The sequence below is a fragment of the Giraffa tippelskirchi genome, chromosome 1, assembly GCF_054371585.1.
Source record: "Giraffa tippelskirchi isolate mGirTip1 chromosome 1, T2T-mGirTip1v1.2.pri, whole genome shotgun sequence".
NCBI lineage: Eukaryota > Metazoa > Chordata > Mammalia > Artiodactyla > Giraffidae > Giraffa > Giraffa tippelskirchi.
In genome coordinates, this window is record NC_137275.1 from 86,265,134 (window position 1) to 86,288,865 (window position 23,732).

Genomic DNA, 23,732 nt, shown 5'->3' on the forward strand with positions numbered 1-23,732 from the left:
ATGGTTGAAGAAATGCTAAGAGCACAGCTGATCTCCCTTCTAACCAGGTTCAGAACTTCATCTATAGCAATCAGGACACAGCGTGGGCAGGTCTCTATGAATACTTTCAATGAAGCAAAAGCTTTACTACTTACTGATCTTAGTTCCCCCTTCTGAAAAAATACAGAACAAGTACACTTCTGTTTCTTTAAACATTAAGAACAAAACTCTCATATTGCAGACTTTCCACGATGGCATGATTAACATTTGTCATGATTAGCTAAGTCACTTCAGTTGTGTCCAAATCTTTGCAACGCTATGTACTGTAGCCCGCTAGGCTTCTCTGTCCATGGGATTCTTTAGGCATGAATTCTGGAGTGGGTTGCCATTCCCTCCTCCAGGGGATCTTCCTGACCCAGGATTTGAACCAGCGTCTCCTGCGGCTCCTGCATCGCAGGTGGATTCTTAACTGTAGAGCCACCTAGGAAGCCCATGATTAGCATTATCTTAGCAGAAATTACTGAACAGATGCTAGATGCTGTCAAATGAGTTTTTCATGGCTTTGTCTGGGGGTTTAAAATATAGAAAAATTAATCATTTCACTACTTAAAAATTTTTAGGCTGACTTTATATGTGAAAGATTAGTTATAGCATGTGATTCCTATGCATAAACAGTCCTTTAAAATCTCTTTTTTTTGAAAAATTACTGGAAGTTTACTAGGTTTGAGCTTTTGCATCAATGTCCGCACTAACCGTTTTTCTTCTTACTTGATGCTACCTTTAACATAACATTGCTTTCATAGCTCCACATTTTTCTTTCACTTGGAATGTTTTCTCAGAACCTCTGAATTTCCAAATTCTTCCCATACCTTGGTGCCCAGCTCAAACACTATCCCCTCTTTGAAATCTTTTCTGATGTCTTCTGATTAGTGTCTTTCCTCTGAATTCCAAAAGCCCTTGACTTATAGCTCTATTTGCATTTATTATTTAATTTAAATACAGTTATTCTATGTATATATGTATATGTGCAATGTCTCCCTATGTCTGTAAGGAAAAGTATCCTTCAGCAGACTTAATAGTGTTTATGTTTGAGTGTTGAAGAATTGATACTTTTGAATTGTGTTGCTGTAGAAGACTCTTGAGAGTCCCTTGGACTGCAAGGAGATCAAACCAGTCCATCCTAAAGGAAATCAACACTGAATATTCATTGGAAGGACTGATGCTGAAGCTGAAGCTCCAATACTTTGGCCACCTGATGCGAAAAGCCTATTCACTGGAAAAGACCCTGATGCTGGGAAAGATTGAAGGCAACAGGAGAAGGAGGCAGCAGAGAATGAGATGGTTAGATAGCACCACCAACTCAATGGACCTGAATGTAAAACAAGCTCTGGGAGACAGTGAAGGACAGAGAAGCCTGGCGTGCTACAGTCCATGGAGTCACAAACGGTCAGATATGACTTAGTGAATGAACAACAACAATGTTTCACATACTGTCTTCTTAGTATAGGTGCTCAAAAGCTAAGGACATACCTTGATATTTCCCCATAATCTTTTTCAAGAAAGTTCCTCCTAATCCCTTTGACCTTTCCTCACAAGAGACAGCTTTTAGAGCCTTTCCCTCAACCTGCACATCCTATTCTGGATGCTTGCTACATCAGCAATGCGACTGTTAAAGTGTAGCTCAGAACTAATACAATCTTGGTGGGGATGATCAGTGCACAGTATGGGAAGAATATATAGTTTTCTGTGATTTGCAAACTACATACATCATACTGCAGCTGAACAATAAGTGGATGGTTTCAGCAGCTTGCCATTAACAAAAATCATACTTGATAACAGTGAGGTTTATTTCTTTGAATCGTATTTTAGGCTGACCAACCCAATTCCAGAGAACAGAATCACAGATGGTTTGGGGACAAGAATTACAGATGGTACAATCAACAGTGAGTTACTGTCTCCTTCCTATAGAATACTGAATCCTCCATACACTTCTGTAAACCCATTCTTCTTTGCATTATCCTATCATTGATTCGATATGTCATTTGGCCTAAGGACACATTCACACAGTATTAAAAACATGCAAAAATGAAAAAATCATGGCAAATGACAACATCACGTTTGCTAGATGAGAAAGGTGAAGTCTTTTCAGCTTAGCTGCCTGGTCTCTGAGCACCAGCTTCATGGAAATGGTTATTTATACTATTTTTAAATACTGCATATTTGTAGCAGGAATGGATCCTCCTGTCTTCAAAAGAATCTTTTAATGTTCTAAGTTGTCTTTCTGAAGAGTAATTTCTTCTCTAAGTTTTCCCCATTTTTTATTAGCTTAGGGTGGTGCAGCAAGAAGAAATAAATAAGTGTTATAACTGAGAGTACCCAGGAGAAAAGGGAGGCTTTCGATAATATATCATTTAGTCCTTATTACAAATCTGAGAAACAGATGTGACTGCCCTCATGCTATAGACTAAGGATCTGAAGTTGAGAAGTAAAATAACGTTCTCAGGATCATGCAACAAGGAACTAGGAGATTTCACTCCCAATTCAAACTCAGCTTTTACTGACACCAAATCCATCCTCTTTCTAACATCCCTCTGTCTCTCCTAAGTGGTCAATGTTTGAATTCCAGTCCGAGCTATTATACTAATTTAACTTTGAATATGATGTTCATAATTAAAGACGTTTTAGCTTTTTGCCAAAATACATGTTTGAGAAAAATGAAATAGGATGCACATTCACTAGTGTGGATAAAGTTTGTTCAATAGATAAAGCAGAAGTTCTGTTTTGTCACTGGTAAGACAAAACATTTAGTCATTTGACACTGGCTCAACACAATTTATCTGTGTGCCTACTGATAATGCAGATACTGTTTACAGATTTTATTTTTGTTTATTAGCAACAGAAATAATACCATTTAATAGCAGCTACATTTTCTAAGCATCTGCTCTATGTGCTCCTTTGCTTTGGCTTGGTCATTTCAGTCTTGTCTGACTCGCTGTGACCCCATGGACTGTAGCCCACCAAGCTCCACTGTCCATGGGATTCTCTAGGCAAGAATACTGGCATGGGTTGCCATGCCCTCCTCCAGGGGATCTTCCTGACCCAGGGATTGAACCCGTGTCTCTTATGTCTCCTGCATTGGGTAGCAGGTTCTTTACCACTAATGCCACCTGGGAAGCCCATCTTCTCTATAGCAGGCACTATATTTGGGTTTTGATAATCATATACTTCACAATATCTCTCAAAAAAGTGGTTCTTATTTACATTTTCAAAATAAGCAGAGAGGTTATTTGCCCAAGGTCACACATGCAGCAAACCTCAGTTTGGGTTTGAATCTGAAGTCCCTCATCTTTCCAGTATTCCACAATATTCTCACCCTAACTGCATAAATCACTCCAGGTCTACCAAGTGTTGGACACAGATTCTCCTTCCACATTTATTCATTTTTTTAAAAAGGGAGCACTGGACTGGAAGGCCAGGCACCCAGACTGAAAGATGGATGCAGTCATGAATTACTCACAGAACCCAAGAACACTTAATGTCTCTGTGTCTCAGTTACCTCACTTTTTACTGTTGGGTTTATCCAGATAATTTACACAACCTCTTCCAGATCTGAATAATGTTAACAGACTTATGGAATGAAGATTTCATCATTAATGCAAAGATTGATGAATGCTCTCAATAATTCTATAAGCCACTAATAGAACCTTTTCCCTTAATTTTCAATATATTAAAAAAAGAGTAGCTTTCATTTAAAAATGCAAATGCAGCAATATGTATTCTCTTCTTCAGCCATATAAAATACTCATGCAAATACACTTCTCAAATTATCTTACATTAATAACTTACGAATTTTGACTTTTTTGCATAATATATATATCACAAAAATATATTAAAAAATTAAACCAGAACAGTCTCAAATATCCAGTCTCAAAATTCACAGTTAACGTTTCATTTTCCACCTCCCACATCCTCCACCCCTGCCGCCTGCCTCTGTCACTGGAATTACGAAGCTGAACTGGAGCCCTAACAGGATGCTCTCCTCTGAAGTACTTGAAAGACATTTATCTCCACCAGCCACATAAATAATACAAACGGCTGTACTTCAAGAATCACTTGAGACCACCTCCTGAGATCTTGTCTGAGAAATAGAGAGAGGAAAAAAGAATGAAGTCTACCATCAAGGGACTTCTTTATTCCGCTGGCAATTATACATGACCTCGTGTCCTTTAACAACTGTATTAGAGGCCAGGCGACAGAAGATGACACATATACGGGCCTTAGATTACTGACCATAATTCAGAACAAACCAGACAGCATGGCAACAAATGCTCTTCCGTTGCACATGTAGGTGTGAAGAATAGTCATAAGAAATCTGGTATAAGAGAAAGAGTATTAATCTGTTTGGATCTGGAGATCTGACTGCCAGTTCTTTTTCTGATACCAAAATTATGGCAGCAAAGCTAGCCAATTAACTGGTCCCATCTTGCTTATGCAGAAAATAGGTATAAAATCAGCAATAAAGAGACTGCTCCCACTGGGGAATAGGAAGGGGCACTGGAACTCTGTCATATCTAGTGATATAACAAGTCCCTCTAATATAGTGAAATCTGAGGAACAGGATCTAGATTTTAATTCAGTCTTCTCTCTATCAAACCATGCACTAACTTGCTAGACCAAATCCAAATCTGTAAATTAAAGGGGTCTCTCCTACTCGAAAATTGAAATTTTGATGAGACACAAAATCTAGTATTTCACAAAAACTTGGTAACATTTCTCAGCATCTTCTTTACAATTGCCTTCACCAGGGAGGCTGATGACAGGGCAGTAAATGACAAAAACATAAGGTCAAAAGAGAGTTTCTAGTTTAAGAGAAGTTATCTAAATATTTGACTGTGGTGATGAAGACGACACCTAGAGTCCCTTGGACTTCAAGATCAAAGTAGCCAATCCTAAAGGAAATCAACCCTGAATATTCATCGGAAGGACTGATGCTGAAGTTGAAGCTACTATACTTTAGCCACTAGAGGCGAAAAGCTGACTCACCAGAAAAGACCCTGATGATGCGAAAGACTGAAGGTAGGAGGAGAAGGGGGCAACAGAGGATGAGATGGTTGGATGGCATCACCGACTCAATGGACATGAGTTTGCTCCAGGAGAGTGCTGCAGTCCATGCGGTCTCAACGAGTGGGACACAACTGGACAACTGAACAACAACAAGCAAAATACTGCTAACAAGATGCATTTGAGTAGCTCACCAAATCATGGGCCCAACACATTCCAAATGGATTTCAAGAGAAACACAGAGCTCCTTTTCTGAAAGCCTTCAGATTAGTAACTGTAATACTCCCAACATACCTCAGGCATTCTCAACACTACTGCTGCTGCTGCTGCTGGTAAGTCGCTTCAGTCGTGTCCGACTCTGTGCGATCCCATAGACGGCAGCCCACCAGGCTCCGCCATCCCTGGGATTCTCCAGGCAAGAACACTGGAGTGGGTTGCCATTTCCTTCTCCAAGGCATGAAAGTGAAAAGTGAAAGTGAAGTCGCTCAGTCATGTCTGACTCTTCGAGACCCCATGGACTGCAGCCCACTAGGCTCCTCTGTCCATGGGATTTTCCAGGCAAGAGTACTGGAGTGGGGTGCCATTGCCTTCTCCTCTCAACACTACTAGGGCTGTTCAATAGCAGAGAAAGGAAGAGCCCACCAGAAGAGGAATGATTAAGTTTATTCTTTTGACCCTTCTGCTAACATTTTTCATCTCTTTAACTTTAATTGACCATGTGTTCCCCCCTCCAAAAGATAGGACAGAAGGACAGAAAAGAAACAAAGATGAGAGGAAAGCAAATGAGGGCACTTCAGAATCACTGTAAGACATCCAGAAATAGCAAGGAAAAAAGGCATAATAGTCCCAGGATGTTTTTTCCTTTCAATTCGCCTACCCACAGACGCCCTAGTAGAAAAACTAGCATCAGTGTGTTCTTTTGGCAAAGTCCTACCATCACAGAAGGAGGCATGATAGCTTGATGGATAGAATTCTTGAGGTAGGAGTATGTACTCAAAATGTGCTTTGGTGGTGTTTTAAGATTATGTTTGTATGCTTTTCCAAATATATATTTTCCCATAGAGATTACTTTTGGGTGGGGGACAATTTTAATTTAAAAATTTGGGAAGACACATATGTACATTTACCTAAATGCATAATTATCACCCTACATGTTATAGCATCTATGAACACAATCTCTCTGATTCCTTCCATTTAGAAATCTGATTTCTAACTCTTGTTCTCCTTTTTTTTTTCTTTCTCCATGTCCTGTACTTGCCTGATGGATTTTGTTTTAAAATGATTCCTTTTTTATTATTAGTAACCCAGGTAAAAGGCATGACTTAGGTCAAAGGAAATTTACCAGTTCATGAGGGTTGTTATATTTGGTGAGCAAGGGCTATTCTTATAACTCACTCTTACTCTATGGCTCATACGTTTAGGTAAAAGTAAGTATTCAAGTCATTTATTAAGATGGACTTCAAGTCTTCAATTTGTAGGTAATTTTGTCATAATAATAACCTTCAGTGTGTTTTTTGAGAAATTTAATGCTCAAATCACTCAATTCAATACTTAAGATAGGGTATCTCACAGGCAATGGTTAGTGACTTCCACATAATGACTGAATTTCACCAACTTGAAATATTTTAGTATTCCTGGATACAAAGAGTAGGCATATGTAATTATCTTGAAGCTAAGAGCTAATGATTTTGTACTTATTAAAATATACACACGTGTTTCTGTATATATAACTCTTTCATGTCTGCATCTAACCCTTATTCTTCCTCTTACCCTGTACATGCCTCTTTCGTGGCACCTATAACACCTTCTTTAGCTTTGTCACAAGTCTCCTACATAAAATGCAGATGATATCATCTTACACAAAGGAAGGTGACTGTACTAGATGTATTTGTGGAACTGTCTGAGCCAATCTTATGATTATGTCTGTGTGTCACTGAATGACTGTATGTGTGTTATGCATTTTCCTTCTTAACATTGCCTTAGTAAATTGTGAATCTAGTATTATTCAAATACAAAGTTTTGAGGAAAGTAAGTGGAAGGCAGATGATAGAAGGGATGAAGAGGGCACAGATCTCTTTTCTTTTATTGTGCTTTGTACCATACCTGGCACACAGTTAATGTTCAATAGTGTTGGTTGAAGTAAAAGTTTAAGGGAAGAGAGAGAAAAAAGAAGGACAATATTGAAAAAGAGAAGGAAAGAAAGAAGGAAGATAGGTGAAGAAAGAGAAAATAAAGAAAAATTTTAAAACACAAAACATGTAACTTGTCAGGATGTTAAAAATGTAAGCCACCACATATGAATGGAAGTCTGAAGGGTGCTTGAAAGAATTTTGGGAAAAAGTAATACGCCACTTCAGAGGCTGAATTCTGTTTCAAAACTGTAAGAGTGTAAAATAGATAAGAGTAGGAATAATACTGTCTCTATCATATAGTGACTATGTGAACGCGAGCAAATATTTCTCATTATTTATTTGAGTTGCACCATGCTGCATGCTAAGTTGCTCAGTCGTGTCCAACTCTCTGCGACCTCACGGACTGTAGCCCACCAGGCTCCTCTGTCCATGCGGATTCTCCAGGCAAGAATACTGGAGTGGGTTGCCATGTCCTTCTCCAGGGGATCATCCCAAACCAGGGATCAAACCCAGGTCTCCTGCACTGCAGGCAGATTCTATATCACCTGAGCCACCAGGAAAGCCCATAATTATGAGCTGTTCTGTCATATTTAGAGTGTGAAAATCAAATAAAAATATTAATAACATATATGTTAATATTCATAATATATACAATCAGATAAAATCTTTGGCACCTGAAAAATGTAAAGTATCACGACTCAGTTTTAAATTCCTGGAGGAGAGAATGGCTATCTATTTTTAATAATTTTGCCATTTTACAATTCTTACCTCATGTGTTACATCATTATATTAGGATCCAGAGAAATTGAGCCAAAAATTGATCCTTGGAATTAGCTCAAGTCCTGTCAAACACTGTGAATCATTTCTAACATTACAATTTCATCAAGAGAATTTGAATTGCTACCATTATACTTTTTGCTAAGTCAATAAGGAGTCACTGGCAGTTTTGATTTCCCTATCAGTTCGAACTGATAACAGTCCTTTAAGTTCTAATCTATACAATGCTAAAATATCACTTAACCAACCCTGTCTAAATGAGAGAGATTTAGCTGAAGCTTTACACTACTGAAGGAGATGGCATGGACATAGGAAACACTGTGTCCGTTGTTGTTATTTTTCAGTTGCTCAGTTGTGTCCGACTCCTTGCAACCCCATGGACTGTAGCACACCAGCCTTCCCTGTCCTTCACTATCTCCCGGATTTTGCTCAAACTCATGTCCATTGAATAGATGATGCCATCCAACCACCTCATCCTCTGACACCCCCTTCTCCTTGCTCTTATTGTTGATACCCACTATTAATGTATAACAAGGGTTTAAGTGTACCTTGGTACACTTGTACTTTGAAAACTAGTACCTGTGTCTTATCTGTATCTGTTTCTGTATGCGATTATAGAACACTCTTTCACCTTGTACTTGGTGTCAAGCCGTAAGCTGTAGCTTGCAATGGTTCTAGGTTGCTTGGCAATTAGTTAATATTAACTCCTTGGAACTGAGTTAATATTAAGCCCCTATACTTGATATCTACTTTTTTTTTTTGTCATCTACTTTATTCATGGAAGTAAGTCACTGAGTCTCTTGAAGGTCTAGAATCTCTAGATAATGAAAAGGAAGTGATAATCCATTGACTCATGTCTTTAACATGTTACATATCTATGGATCCTGTTTGTCTTTCTGTTAAATGCCTTATTGACAATTAGACTTCTAGAGAAGTTGGTTTTAGCTCAGGCTAAGAATCTTCGAACCATCTGTGAGAAAATGAAACGTAACACCTCAAGATGCAAGCCTTAATGGGTCCTGTACAAGGGACAGCAGAGCACTGACAGTGAGTCTGGAAGCTTCGCTGGAGGCCCTGTCTGCATCCCCAGATAAGGGTTCACGGAGCACTGCCACCTGATTCTACCGGTGGAACTTTGTGAAAAGTGAGGACTGTTGTTCAGTCACTAAGTCATGTCTGACTCTGTGACCCCCATGAACTGCAACACGCCAGGCTCCCCTGTCCTTCACTACTTCCTCCCAGAGTTTGCTCAAGTTCATGTCCATTGAATCCACTGGTGATGCTATTTAACCATCTTATCCTCTGCAGCCCTCTCCTCCTTTTGCCTTCAATATTTCCCAGCTTTCCAAGGTCTTTTCCAATGAGTCAGCTCTTCTCATCAGGTGGCCAAAAGTGAGGATTACCTCACCCACTGCCATATAACACTTTGTTGTGTGCGTGTTAGTTGCTCAGTCATGTCTGACTCTTTGTGACCTCATGGACTGTAGTCCGTCAGGCTCCTCTGTCCATGGGATTCTCCAGGCAAGAATACTGGAGTGGGTTGCCAGTTCCTTCTCCAAGGGATCTACCTGACCCAGGGATCTCCCATATTGCAGGCAGATTTTTTACCATCTGAGCCACCAGGGAAGCCTATACTTATTTTGTTGTAAACTGCTGAAATGAGTAATCCTGTAGTGGTGTTGGTTAAGAAATCCAGGTGGTTTGTTAGAGCAAAGATAGATAGATTATATGTAGCTTAATTTAATTAAAATATATAGTGAGAGTAATTCCTAAATTTTAAATCTTGATTTTCTATTTCACTCCATGGACAGAGGAGCCTGGCGGGCTACAGCCCAAGGGGTCGCAAAGAGTCAGACACAACTAACACCTTCACTTTCACTTCCCATTAATTAAATGTTTAAATGTAAGCAAGGTGACTACTGGACTAAAACTAATCTATTTAGAAAGTGGCCTCCGGCAATGACACTTTCACAGCAGAGTCAAACAAAAGCAAAAGCATGAGTGCTTTTTTTAAGGGGGGAGGGGAGGGTATCTTTTGAAGGGAGAAATTATTTCAGAATAGTATAAAGGATACTCTAACTTTATTCTTTTAATAATGTATATACTTGGATGTATAACACTCATGCAATTTTAAAGTGGTAACAAATGACTCTTCATTTCAAAAGCTTTTCCTTTCTTATTGAAGAATAGTCAGTCACCTAAACACAATAAGCTGAAAGCTGAATAGAGGATCTGTGCAAACACTGCCAGGAAAGCTTTCACATAACAAAGCTGATGCACAAGAGCACAGAAGGAGGTTAACTTGTGGGCGCTGGAGTCAGACGGCTGAATTTCAGTCTCAGTGCTAATCCCTGACCTGCTTGTAAGAACCTTGGCAAAAGTACGTAACTCCTCTGTGTCTCAGTTTCTCATCAATGAACTCAAAATTATAATGTAGTTCATAGAATCATTCAAAGATTAAGTGCATTTATTCATGGTAATGTAGATCACTGTCTGGCAATGGTATATGTTCAATAATATTAGTTATTATTATTGCTATAGGTATAGGAAATCACAACACAGATCAGTTCCACATATTGAAGTCTTGGTTGTATAAGGCAGTGTAAAGGGGCTATTCTATTGAAATCTTTCTGTGGTTAGTTTTATCCATTTATCTCAGAGAAGTGACTTCTCTGAAAACCAATCAAAATCTTCTAACTTCAAATTCTCTTGACCTTTAAATCTCTACCTAAATTTCTTTTTTACCATCTCATTCTGATAGTAAAAGAAGCTAATGCTAAGAGTTTTGTTCATGGTTTCTGCTTTGCTCCTTCATAGACTCTTATATTCCATACTATTTCTTGGTGGACTGTGCTAGGTTTAATAGCCATTATTAAGAAGTTATCTTCTTGGTGTGTGTAATTCTGCAAATACTCATATTTATCAAATAAACAAAGAAATGAATATTTTTGGTGGGAGTGTATCTTACTGTTTTGCTCTAGCATTTGTTAGCAAGTACCAAATAAGAAAATGCTACCATGAATATATATTTACATTTTCTATATTGAAATATGTGAACTGGTCAAACTTGGCCAGTTGCTCAAGGCCAATTAAGAAAATCTTTAGATTTGAGATGACAGCAGGAATAAAGTAAAGGTTATGAAAACTACTGCCATTGGACAAAGTCTCTAGATTAATTTTATCCAATTTGTAAGGCAACTAGGGGTCACAGTTATGGCTGTGGTTGCAAACACTTCAAAGTGTTTCAAAATGTTTAGTCGAGGCTAAAGGTCATGCCCATGCTTAAGGCAGGCCTCAGACTCTACAGAAATGGTCCCTTGTTATAAAATGTGGGGGGGTCTCGGCAGGGAACTAAGCTTTTAAACACGGTGTAGAGAAACAGCAGAGGTGCTACTCAGGTTGCCTGGACAATGACTCTACCACCTTCCAAAAACACCCCTGCGCACCTCCCTCTTCCACTCAGGGTAAGGATCGAATCTAGCTGGTTCTTATTTGACTCCTGAACCAGGCGGGTACCAGCTATCTCTGCTTGTGAAAATTACTCCTGAATGGTGAAAAAAGTTCCCAGTGTGAAAGGACTGTGGTGCAGCAGGGAAAGGCTTCTCAGGCCTGGCAAGGTCACCGTGTGATGCTGGTGGGTCCCTGAGGACTGAGAGCCCCTGCTGGGAGAGCTGCAAGGCAAGTTGCCATCAGATATGCTGCCTTTGCTCCTGGAATTCAAATCATGACTGCCAATCAGACGCCTACCTGGGTTCATTACATTAACAATTCAACCCTCTCTTACAATGATATCTTCCTGCCAAGTATACATTATCTTTTAATTTATAAATGCTTGTCTTCCTGAAGCCCCTGTCTACTTTTTGATTGGAAAATATTCAAGGATGTTGAAATTGCAAGCTCTGGTAAGACTACAATACTTTTCGTTAAGCAATTCTATCAAGCTGTCAAGTTTCAAGTTTCAAATATTATAATATGGTTTTTTTCTAAAAAGGGTAGACTTTTGTGAAAAAAAAAAAAAACCTTTCAAAATTCTAGTGAACAATTCTTTTCTTGTCCATCCTTCCTTCAGCTACTTTAACACTGAATTGACTTTTTTCCTAGTTGTCATTTTAATCTTTGGTCGGATACTACATTAGTTACGTAACCATTTAGATTTTCCTCTCAAATCCAAAATACATTTTATTTAATAAATCTTACTTAACTACCTCATTTTACCATCAGTAATTTTTCTTAGAACTGAGCTGTGTGCTCCTGGTCTATATATCCAAGGCTTCCCTGGTGGCTCCGATGGTAAAGAATCAGCCTGCTGTGCATGAGACCAAGGTTTGATACCTGGGTTAGGAAGATCCCCTGGAGAAGAGAATGGCTACCCACTCCAGTATTCTTGCTTGAAGAATTCCATGGACAGAGGAGCCTGGTGGGCTACAGTCCATGGGGTCATAGAAAGCCAGACATGACTGAGTGACTAACACTTTCATGGCATATATCCGCCCATCGAGCCACTTACTCACCCATATGAAAACTCATCTGAACTATGGAAAACTGGCATCACATGGGAATCTACTACAATTTTGATATTTTTGAAGCACAGGTATAATCACCAGAGACATCAAGGTTTAAAAGACACTTTTTAAAACAGGTTTATTATATTTTTCAGCTAAACTGAACCGTTTACAGCAGAATTCACATCTGCCATTGTACTTTTTAACACTGAGAGATTTCACTCTGAGATTGCTTATGTGTCACTTTCTCAGTTAAGCTTTTTTTTGGCTGCCACCAGCTAATTTCCACTCTCCTTGCATACCACTCTTTTCTTTGTAGGATTTTGTAAATATACTTACATAATTATTGGTGAAATTCTTTACTGAACATCTATCACACTACTAGATTATAAACCCCACTACAGAAAGGACCATGTCTGTCTTGTTTATTTTATATTCCTAGTACCAGGTATGGTAGTTGGTATACAGTTAGTTCTCAATAAAGGTTTGTTGCATGTGGATGAGGTTGAAGTCATTTTCATATGGTGGAAAATTATTTTGAAAAAGAAGAAAAAGAATGAGGAGGAGAAAGAGGGGGAGAAGAAGTAGCTACATGCCATTACTGCATTTTTCTTCTGTTGAGTGTACCTGGATAATTGTGAAATCGCTTTTCCCTTAGAGCAACATCTTCACAGGAGAAAAACAATCCAAAGGTGCTAAGTGCTCTGCACATGTTTAACTCCAACTGAGAAAGGATATCAGTTCAGCACTGGTTACAGCAGTAATTTAAAGAGAGCTAAAGCTCTGAGGGTCAATACTGATAGGATACTTTTGGGCACTATCTGCTATTAGTTCCCAGAAAGAAAATGTTTTGATCAATGCATATATTGGCTGTGTACCAAGCATAAGGCATGCTATTTGACTTTATAATGTGTATCAAAAAGCCTCTGATTCAAACTAATTATAATATGATTGGGAATTTACAGGAATGCATGGAAAAGCTAACAAGAAACACAAGTAAATGCTAAATACAAGGGCAAATGATTGGTACTGCAGGTGTTAAGAGAAGACCAACCAGCAGAAAGACTAGAGGGGGTCTAGTCCATTTTGATGGGAAGAGAAGAGCAAGACAAGTATTCTAGATAGATATGGAAAGAAGTGGGTGGGAAAAAATGTGAACAGGAAAGCCGAAAGTTGTTCAGGACAATGAGCAGAGTAATCTGGCTAAAGTAAAGGGTTCACACAGAGGGAAGCAGAGACATAGGTCACCAAGGCAGACTGACCCATAAAGTAAAATCATAACTATGAAGCTGAAGAGGAGGAGTATGCTGCCAGCTACGGGGAAATCCCACTCAGACACGTAACGTTGTTAGAGCAACATAAAATATTCAGTGATGATAATATCTTAATAGTGCACAACATTCTGTCTCAAAGTAATTTCATCTATTATTCACAAAAGAAATTTTTTTCTCCTTTTACAGAGATGTCACCATTTGTCAATAAATTTAGATGAGTTAGTTGTTTGATGGCAAAGCTGTAATTCAGAGCTACATCTTTGGCCCTGGCTTCTCACAGGAGTAAGCAGGGCTTGTCAGAATGAGGAAACCGAAGAAGGAAGATGGGCGAGCTGTTTGCCTGTGTTAGTGCAGACTGGAAAAGATAAGAGTGGAATGGATTGAAGTGGGCCATGGGATGAAGCAGGGGATGGGACATGTACAGTCCTCACTGAGTTCTAAAAGCCCTTTTTAATCGCAGGCAAGTGTGAACTACTAATCAGAACTATTGGACATTTAAACATAAGGCTGATCATAGGATTATTATCAGTTTTTAGACAGAACAGACTTACAGAGATAGAAAACAAACTTATGGTTACCAAAGAGGGCAGGAGGGGAGGGATAAATTAGGAGAATGGGATTAACAGATACACACTACCATATATAGGATAACCAACAAGGACCTACTGTATAGCACAGGGAACTCTATTCAGTATATTATAATAACCTATATGGGCAAAGAGTCTGAAAAAGAAAAAATATATATATGTATAACTGAATCATTTTGCTGTATACTTGAAACTAACATGACACTGTAAATCAACTATACTTCAATCAAAAAAGAGATGGCAGAATAAACTTAGTTTTTCTTATTCTTTCATTTTTCCAGAGAGCTATTACTGCTGCCTTAATTCACAAGAGTTTTAAAAATCAAACCAAAACTACGAGGTTATAATTCCAGAGGCCTTTATGGTCATCTGTTTCTAAGAATCAAATGGTTAACTCAGAAATTCTTCACCATTCTTTCTTTCCACTGATTGTGTTCTGAAGGTGCTTGCAGCCCAGTTTTACTGCACTGCCTTTTAAAATTCTCGTTAACATTTATTTTATTCAAATCCTCCCTTCAACAGTGAATAACTAACTCCCACTCCCACATACTGTACACAGTGTTAGCATAATAGCTTGAAAGTACTTTAGAGATTTTACACAAAAGTCTTTTGAAACTGTGCTCAAACTGAAGAATATATCTTTCTTCTTCCTATCAGTTTATCTTTTTCTCTCAGGAGACTTTCTTCTTTTATGAAAAGGTTCCCAAAATGAAATGCTTCTATCCCCTCCCTGGGAGATTGTGGTCTGCCCTAAAGGCAAAAGAGAAAGAACCACAGAACCTCAAAGAGAGCAAAGCCCTGATGTCTATTGTTTTTTAGGTTTCTACCTTGTTAAATCAGAACCATAGACAAAGAAGCAATGCATATCTTATTCGAGAAATCGCTATTGGTCTCAAGCAAAACTGCACTGCTTAGCATTTTGATGAATGGATAAAGGCTATGTCTGTTTCCATGGAGTAAAATCCCAGTTTTCTCTCTCTCTCTCTCCTTTTTTGATTTTTTTTTTTAAATTTAATTTTTAGAAAGCTTGTAAGTATAGTACATGCTACTTAGTAATCAATCTCTGTCAAGAAAATTATTCATTTGGGCACTGTCTTCACTAGATGTAACAGAAAAAAAAATGCTTAATGCTATAAAACAATATAAACATAAGTGTTCATATTTTATATACTTTTGGTAAATAATACGATCACAGTGGGTCATGAAGACAACCTACTGAGTTCTTGCATTTCTTATTTGTACCACAAGGGAATTTTTGGTAGAAGATGGAGAAGGCTTTTCCAATCGAAGGGAACTACTTCTTACTGATTTTACACAAGAGGCTTCAAGATTGAGATTTTGGTTTGGAAAACAAAGTGTTTGCTGCTGAAAAAGAAACAAGTTGCAAAAACAGTGGCTTTGACTTTATTTTCTCCTCTTTCTAATCAAACGCTAACCATTCTTCCACGTTCAGATGATATTTTATCTTAAACAAGGCCCTCCCTGATCATTCTAGAAAAATCATCCCTTGTTGAACGGACTTCAGTGTTTGACTGTTGTTGTTGCTCAGTCGTCGTCAGTCCTGTCTGACTCTTGCGATTCTATGGACTGTAGCCCTTCATGCTCCTTTGTCATCCTGTTAAGGTTCATCACTACCTGACTGAGTGACCTTGGGCAAGGCAATTACCATAGAGACTTACTCTGCGGGGGACATGATATTTAAAGTTTAATTCAAATTTTTAAAAAGAAATGACATTTAAGTATTTAAAAGTAATATACTTACCTAGCACAAGATCTGATTAGTGGTAGGGTCTCAATAGATGAAATTTGAATTTGGATTTCAAGCTATAGTTTCTGTTTGCTTATTTTTCTCAATCCTCTACATGTGGCATTCCCATCATTCTTATTTAAATCCCTGTCCTTCTTAAGAAGCATGATTTTGGATTACTTTTCAGTTGTTCTTTCTTTGAAAGCCTATACCTATCAGAACAGTAGCTTCAACCCTCCTATACCTTAGAGTCTCCTAGAGAACAATTAAAAAGTAACAGTGCCTGGGCCCCACTTCTGACCAACTGAATCTGGAGCTCTGAAGATAATCACAACATTTTCATCAGATAATAAATGAAGAAGTAAGGAGAAAAAGAATGACTAAAAATGCTTAATTAAAACCAAACCAAAAGAGAACTTAAGAGTTATAGCACATACTATACAGAGGGATTTGAAAACACTCACCCTTGTTATTGTATACATCTAAGTAATTTGGTGCTGAAAAAATTGTAATGAGAGAAGGGAAGCCTGTTGTTTGGCTTTTCCTGTACATGCGGTACCTAAAAACAATCAAAAGCAAGTCAAAACAAGGCTAAGTATGAAAAAAATATCACATTATAGATTTAGAAATAGAAAATTAAAGTTTTATTATTCAAGAGAATTCAATTATGTAACGTTAAACAAAATTTTCTCACTAAAGTCTGTTACACAGAGATTTCAACTCATTTCAGGGTGACAATGAAAACACACAGTCATATGTACAATTTCCAAATAGGTCTTTTCCAAGGTTAGTAGACCCAGGGAGGCTGGAATTCAGTGAAAAATCATACATTTCTAAATGTTCAATAGAGAGGATAGAGGTCACTTTTTGCACATAGATAACTGACCTACCATGCTTTTCATGCCAATATTTTTAACATAAAAAGACTAAATAAGCAGAATACTATATAAACTTTACCACTAATTACCAAACTGATTATTCTATTTATCTATAATATTCTATTATGGTTATATAAATCCATTATGCCTAGGCTGATTTGCTTTTTAAAAAAATCTGGTTAAACATATGGGTTTTACAAGCTGAAATTGCTTCTGTTTTAGAATTTTATTTATTACCAGTCTCCTCTGGTATCTATCTGTAGGTCAAAGATTATTATCTCAGCAGATAAACATTCAATCAGTAATGAAACATCTTCAAGATCTTTGGAAATAAATCAACAATCCAGTTGTTTTTCTCCCACTGAGACAAAAATAGGACTCTAGTCCTCAAATAATCAAAAAATACAGGAGATTTGGTTCTTTTCCATCAAGGTGAAAAGGTATCTCATGACTTCTACATGACAGATTTCAGGAATATCAATTTAGAAAAATTCCTAAAGTGCAAAACAAAATTTTATCATTCTTTGGTTGTTCTGTGTCAGTAATTTCTGGCAGCCTAATCATGCCTGATTTAGCTGAGTTCTAAATGGGCCTCAAACAGTACCTTTAGATAGATAAATATTTACCTTAAAATTCTAATTCTACAAATATTTTGATACTACTTTCCCCAGGAGACAAAACCCTCTTAAAAATCTTTCGGAATGGCTTCAAAGTATCTATTCTGCTTATGGAACTGAGCTTTGTTGGCAGAAAATCAGAATGTAAAAGATGGTGACACTCTTAATCCTAGTGTCCTGACTTTATAAATTGTGGCTGACTGTGCTTACTTAACAACAAATAAAAACAAAGAACCTGGATGATGCAACCTCAATTTTTCCTAATGAATCAATCAACTGCTCATTTGAAACAAATATATTTGTTGATTTTAACTGACACACTTAACCTATTTTCAAGTAAGCAGATGGATTTCAGGTCTATTGTGGGATTAAGATAAACATGCTATGAACATGTTCAATTGGGACAGTCAGCCAAAAAACAATGGTGACACCATTGCCCCCAAAGTGAAAAAGATTATTTGAGGACTTGATTGGCTGGGTATATCAATAGATTACTGCAAATATCAGCTACAAGAGCACTGAGTGTACAATATTGGATCAGTTCATACTTGTTGATTGATTGCTTGAGAAAAGCTAATTTTGAAAAAAATTTAGGATCTGCCTTGATTCAGAACCTTCACAGGCTTGGGTTTACTTCAGAATGCTGGCATCTAAATTTCTGATTTCAGTACACAGGTTATAAAAATAAATGTTCCTCCTTTTCAGAAAATTTAGAATGTGAAGGAATGAGTTTAAGCATTTAAGGCAAAACAGTGCCTTTCAGTGGAGCTTACTGGGAAGGGTATTGGACTTCAAATCCTAAAGTTAATTATGCTTATTTCCCCCATGCCTGTATCCCAAATGTAGATTTAATGTACCATCAGAATGCATATCTGATATTTTTAAAATTTCTATGTCTTTACAATCTGTTTACATTTTAAAAATTTACCAGCCGTTACAAAATCATGTTATGTACTTGTGAGTTAGAACACAGAAGTTTCCCCATCATTTGAATGTCTCTGTTTTTGCCCTTTAAAACTTAACAGGGATCAGGAATAATATTCTTTAAACAAGAGCATGACAATGCAATCTCTGTTAAATACTAATGTGTAATTCAAACCAACGTGGCTGACTGAAAAGTAGCTGGTAATTTACTCACAGGACAAAGGTAAGAGCAGAAACTGAAAGAAATAGGAAGAGGTGGCCTCACTGTGCTTAAAACACCCAGTTGAAAATTCTACCTGTTCATAAAGTGAAAGTGAAGTCGCTCAGTCGTGTCCGACTCTTCGCGACCCCATGTCCATGGGATTCTCCAGGCAAGAATACTGGAGTGGGTTGCCATTTCCTTCTCCAGAGGATCTTCCCGACACAGGGATCAAAACCAGGTCTCCCACATTGCAGGCAGACTCTTTTCTGTCTGAGCCATCAGGGGCTCCTAAAAAGCTAGCAGAGCACTTAAAAGGGGACTTTACAGCACACCTGCAACCACTTATTCCTCAGGATCCCGCCATACCTATGACACCAGAAGGCAATTTTTAGATCTAATCCTTCAAGGAGAGAGTTTGGCAAAGGGAACTTCCACAGCCAAACACATGAAGGAATGACAAAGCAATGCATGGTTTTCATAAACCCACAAGACCGCTCACCCTGCATCTTGGGCTTCATGAGCTCGGAGGATAGATAACAAGTTATTGTGCTGCAAGAATTCACATACAGCCGGGTAACTGCCAGAGAGAGAGAAAGAAAAGAGAAGCATCTGTTAGAAAATCATCAAGAGCACCTTTTCTATAACATCCAGATCTATGTGATCTGATCAAGCGTAATCAAACATGCAACATTTATGAGAAAAACTTCTTGGTTCTAAGGACAGGTGTTCCCCTGTGGCAGAAAAAATACCTATAGCTATACTTTCATTTTTTTTTTTTATTGAAGTATAGTTGATGTTTTAATTTCTGCTGTACAGCAAAGTGATTCAATTATATATATATATATGCATATATATATATACATTTTTATTTTCTTTTCCATTATGGTTTATAACAGTATATTAAATATAGTATCCTATGCCATACAGTGAGGCCTTGCTGCTCATCCATTCTGTATATAGTAGTTTACATCTGCCTATAGCTGTATTTCTATTTATTTATTTGTTTATTTAGGTTGTGCTAGGAGGCTTGCAGGATCTTAGTTCCCAGACCAACGATCGAACCTGGGCCCCCAGCAGTTGAAGCATGGAGTCCTAACCACCTGGACAGCCAGGGGAGTCCATACAGCTACACTTCTGAAGAGCTGGAGGTGTATAAATTGGAAAAAGTATCCACTCATAGACAAAATCAATATTATCAAGTCTATATCTAACCATAAAGTGAACAGAAGTATAAATATAACATGAGAGTGGAATTTAAAATATAAACCCCCATTTTCTCAAATACTCCCCTATATGTATTTGGGTGCCTGCTTGGGAGCCTGACAGAAAGGACTGAGCTAGGGAATGGCAGAGAGTAAGTCTTCTGAGAAGTCATATTGTCAACATCTTTATGGGTAAGTCAACTGAATATGTCATTCAAAATTTAAACAAAATTATGAAATTCACAAGATTTAAAAATGTGTACTTTAAATATGACCAACAGAATTTTATCTTAAGGCTTATTCTTGATTGTGACTCAATAAAAATATCAAATATACAATAAAGATGATTTTGTCTATTAAGAAAGTCTCAAAACCAAGATGGAAACATAATTAAAAATGAAATTGAAATTATAAACTAAACATGGAAAATCTTTTGCAATCACTTTATCTCTGCTCCAAGAATTTTTAATGAGAAAATGTATATCTTAAAAGAAATACATTTTAGATAATTCAAATCAAGGGATAGCAAACTGATGCTTGTTTAAATATAAACAACTACAGATATTCACTAGAATCTAAACTACTAGAACCTTTCTCAGAAGACAGAGGATGAGATGGTTGGATGGTATCAGTGACTCAATGGACATGAACTTGAGCAAGCTCTGGGACATGGTGAAGGACAGGGAAGCTGGGGTGTGCTGTTGTCTATGGGGTCTCAAATAGTCGGACACGACTGAGTGACTGAACAACAACATATACTATAGTAAACAATTCCCAATTATAAAAGAAGCTCTTTGGGGAAATAATATATGTCACTTAAATAATTTATTGTAAAATAAAAGATGAAAATAGCTTCTATGCTACAGATTTTCTAAGAATTCTCTGATGAATAGGAAAAAAATACCAATGGCATACCATTGCAGAGATACTAATGATAAACAGGATTCTGTTTTTTGACCTGAAATCAAAAACAGTCTTTGTGCCTGTGCACACATATTTGTGTGCATGTGTCTGAGTGTGCATATATGTGTTTTCAAGAATATTCTAGCAATTCACTAGGGAGAGATAAAGAGGAGACATCCATGAGGGCTTCACTTCCCAGTGTTCCAGGTCATCCCAATAAATTAATAAACCATCTAATTGATGAACATTAGCATGATTTACCAACTTGAGGAGATGGTTCCCCAAATGTCTACATGGAAATACATCCACAGGGTACCTAGATTATGAGTTGACCAACATATGTCTTCAAAGACAGCTCTACTTTGGGAGAAGGTGAGTATACCTACCACCTTTCCAGACCAGTGTGTCAACAAAAGACACCTTAATTTCAGAGACACTGGTTGGTCTTCAAAATATAGTACATTTGCTTGTTACATATTAAGCTATAAAATGCCCAGCCAAGGGCACTCAATACATGCTCCTTCCCTATCTCTTTAAGCAGTGTACTTACATCTCATGTGCCCTGACAATGGTTCTTTAGAAAGACACTTTATTGCCTTGTACCACTGTAAGACAAAGGTTGTCTGTCTAGGTTTGTTACTTATTTCCTTTGGGCAAATGGCTTGGCTGCTCTTTTTTTATCTCTTTTTTCCTTTTGGAAGAACTTACCTAGTCTTACGAAAATATAATTTTAATATATTTTCTTCATGCTAAAGTTTGATACCTTACATGTTTAATATAAGTTTCCTCCTATGGAACTATATGTCATTTTTAATGAAAATCTGAAGAAGATAAAATTAACATAGCAGTAATTTGCTAGGTTAATAGCTTTAAGTGAGGAACACTTGCATTATTACTTGGAACAAACTCGTTTTGAAGAAGATATTTCAAAATGCAAAAGCATGTATAATCTCATACTTGAACTTCCTCAGAATTACAAACATTTTTCTAAATAATAATTTCTTTAATCAGAGATAAAAATCTTCTACCATATTTTCATGGAAATATAAATGGGAATAAACCACAAAGTGTTTAGCTGAAAAGCATTTAAAAACATAAATGTAGAGTGGTAGGAAAAGCAGAGTTCAGAACACGTTAAACAACACAGAGAGAGTTGGAAAATCATTAATTCATCAATAATTTATCAAAGACTTATTGGTGATTTTTTCCCCCATTTGTTATGAGACACCAGGAGGGTGGCATGATAAGTGCAAGGAATGGTTTCTGTTCTGAAGATGTAATCCACTAGGTAGGAAAAGAAAACACATAATTTAAATTAAAAAGCTACATTAAAGATACAACAGTAAAGTTTTATAGAGACATTAAAAAGCCAGAAACAAAGCATGTGGGTCTGAGGAAATCTTTTTAGAAAAATCTTTCTCTGGTACGAGATCTTTTTTCTTGTCTTTCCTTCTCTTTTCATTACTAAGGTGATGCTTCTAAGCTCACCAAGAAAGAGTCTCTTCCTCCAGGCTGATGAGTCCAAAAAGGGGCCATGGCTGAGCCTTCTGAGCAGAAGGTGGGCTGGATCTCAGCCCCCCACCATGCACTTCCACACGGGCACATTTTCAGGAACAACCTATCTGCAAGAGTGATTTTGCTGGAAAGGTTTCATCTAACTGTGTCCTGAGCATGTCTTGCAACAACACTTGCTTCAAGGGTTGGTAAAGGCCAGGGATGCTTTCAGCTTTGTGATATTCATTTACCACAATGTGTACCTATATTTGGGAGAAGGAAACGGCAACACACTCCAGTATTCTTACCTGGAGAATCGTGTGGACAGAGGAGCGTGAAGGGCTGCTGTCCATAGAGTCGCACAGAGTCAGACACGACTGAAGCGACTTAGCATGCATGCATGCATTGGAGAAGGAAATGGCAACCCAGTACAGTGTTCTTGCCTGGAGAGTTCTGTGGACAGGGGAGCCTGGAGGGCTGCTGTCCATGGGGTCGCACAGAGTCAGACACGACTGCAGCAACTTAGCAGCAGCAGCAGTAGCTGTATTTGGGGGAAGAAGTTATTGTATTCTTTTATGCTTCTTATTTTTTTTTTTCTATTGGAATGTGAGTACTCCTTAAGCACTAGAAACTGCATCTTCTCTGAGTAGGAAACAAGGTGGAAATTTCCATGGAATAGTGAGGCTCATTCTTACGTTTAGGTTATTTTTCCACTTTTTTGAGCCTGAATTACCAAATGCAGACAGTATTACTTATTTCATAGAACTGAGATGAAGATTAAATGAGGTAGCAATATATGTAGACGTCCTAGACCAGAGCCTGGCCCATAGCAGTAGACATTCAGCAATGTCTCCTATTTGTCTCCCCACCACCATGGTGTGGAGGGAAGAATACACCACAGAATGAATGGTGAGTCAGCAACTCCAGATTCCAGCAGTAGCTGTTCCATTTATTAGTTGTGACTTGTGTTATATCTCAGAGACAATGACTTACAGGGATTAGTAAACAGGTTAAGGTGCTAGAATTCCACCCCAAAAAAAAGAGGAATAGGAAGGAGACTGAGCATGAGCAAAGGTGAAGTAGAAAAGACAAAATCATGAGAAATGATAGAAAAAACTGTTTTGGCATCAGAGCAAATAGCTCTTACTAGACTAGACTCATTCTGCTGATTCTCTTATTTTTGTTTCTGGTTATGTTAAAATATATTTTAGACCCTGAAATAAATCTTGTAGATTTCAGATGCTTTAACCATGCTAACATCCAGCAAGCATTATTAAAATGGCTATTTTATGCTCCTATGCCTTTGCATATCCTTTCCCTGTGCTTGTTTGTTTGTTTCTTCGTGAAGGAACACTTTTCTGTCAAGCCTGAGCTAAATTATCACTTGGGAAACCTTCCCTTCAAACCTACCTCACCCTGAGGTGTACAAAATTGCTGCATCCACCATGTTCCC

At 37.8% G+C, this 23,732-nt stretch overlaps 1 protein-coding gene across 7 annotated transcripts in view; it reads right to left on the reverse strand.

The window, feature by feature from the left end:
• Nucleotides 1-23,732, reverse strand: part of PPP3CA (protein phosphatase 3 catalytic subunit alpha) — a 316,719-nt gene that overhangs the window by 32,337 nt on the left and 260,650 nt on the right. For all 7 annotated transcript variants that reach the window (XM_081597128.1, XM_081597109.1, XM_081597118.1 and 4 more), the window contains 2 exons: nt 19,180-19,257; nt 16,524-16,618 (listed from right to left, as the gene is read on the reverse strand). In XM_081597128.1, the coding sequence (XP_081453254.1) occupies nt 16,524-16,618; nt 19,180-19,257 (173 nt within the window). The remainder of the gene's footprint in view (nt 1-16,523; nt 16,619-19,179; nt 19,258-23,732) is intronic.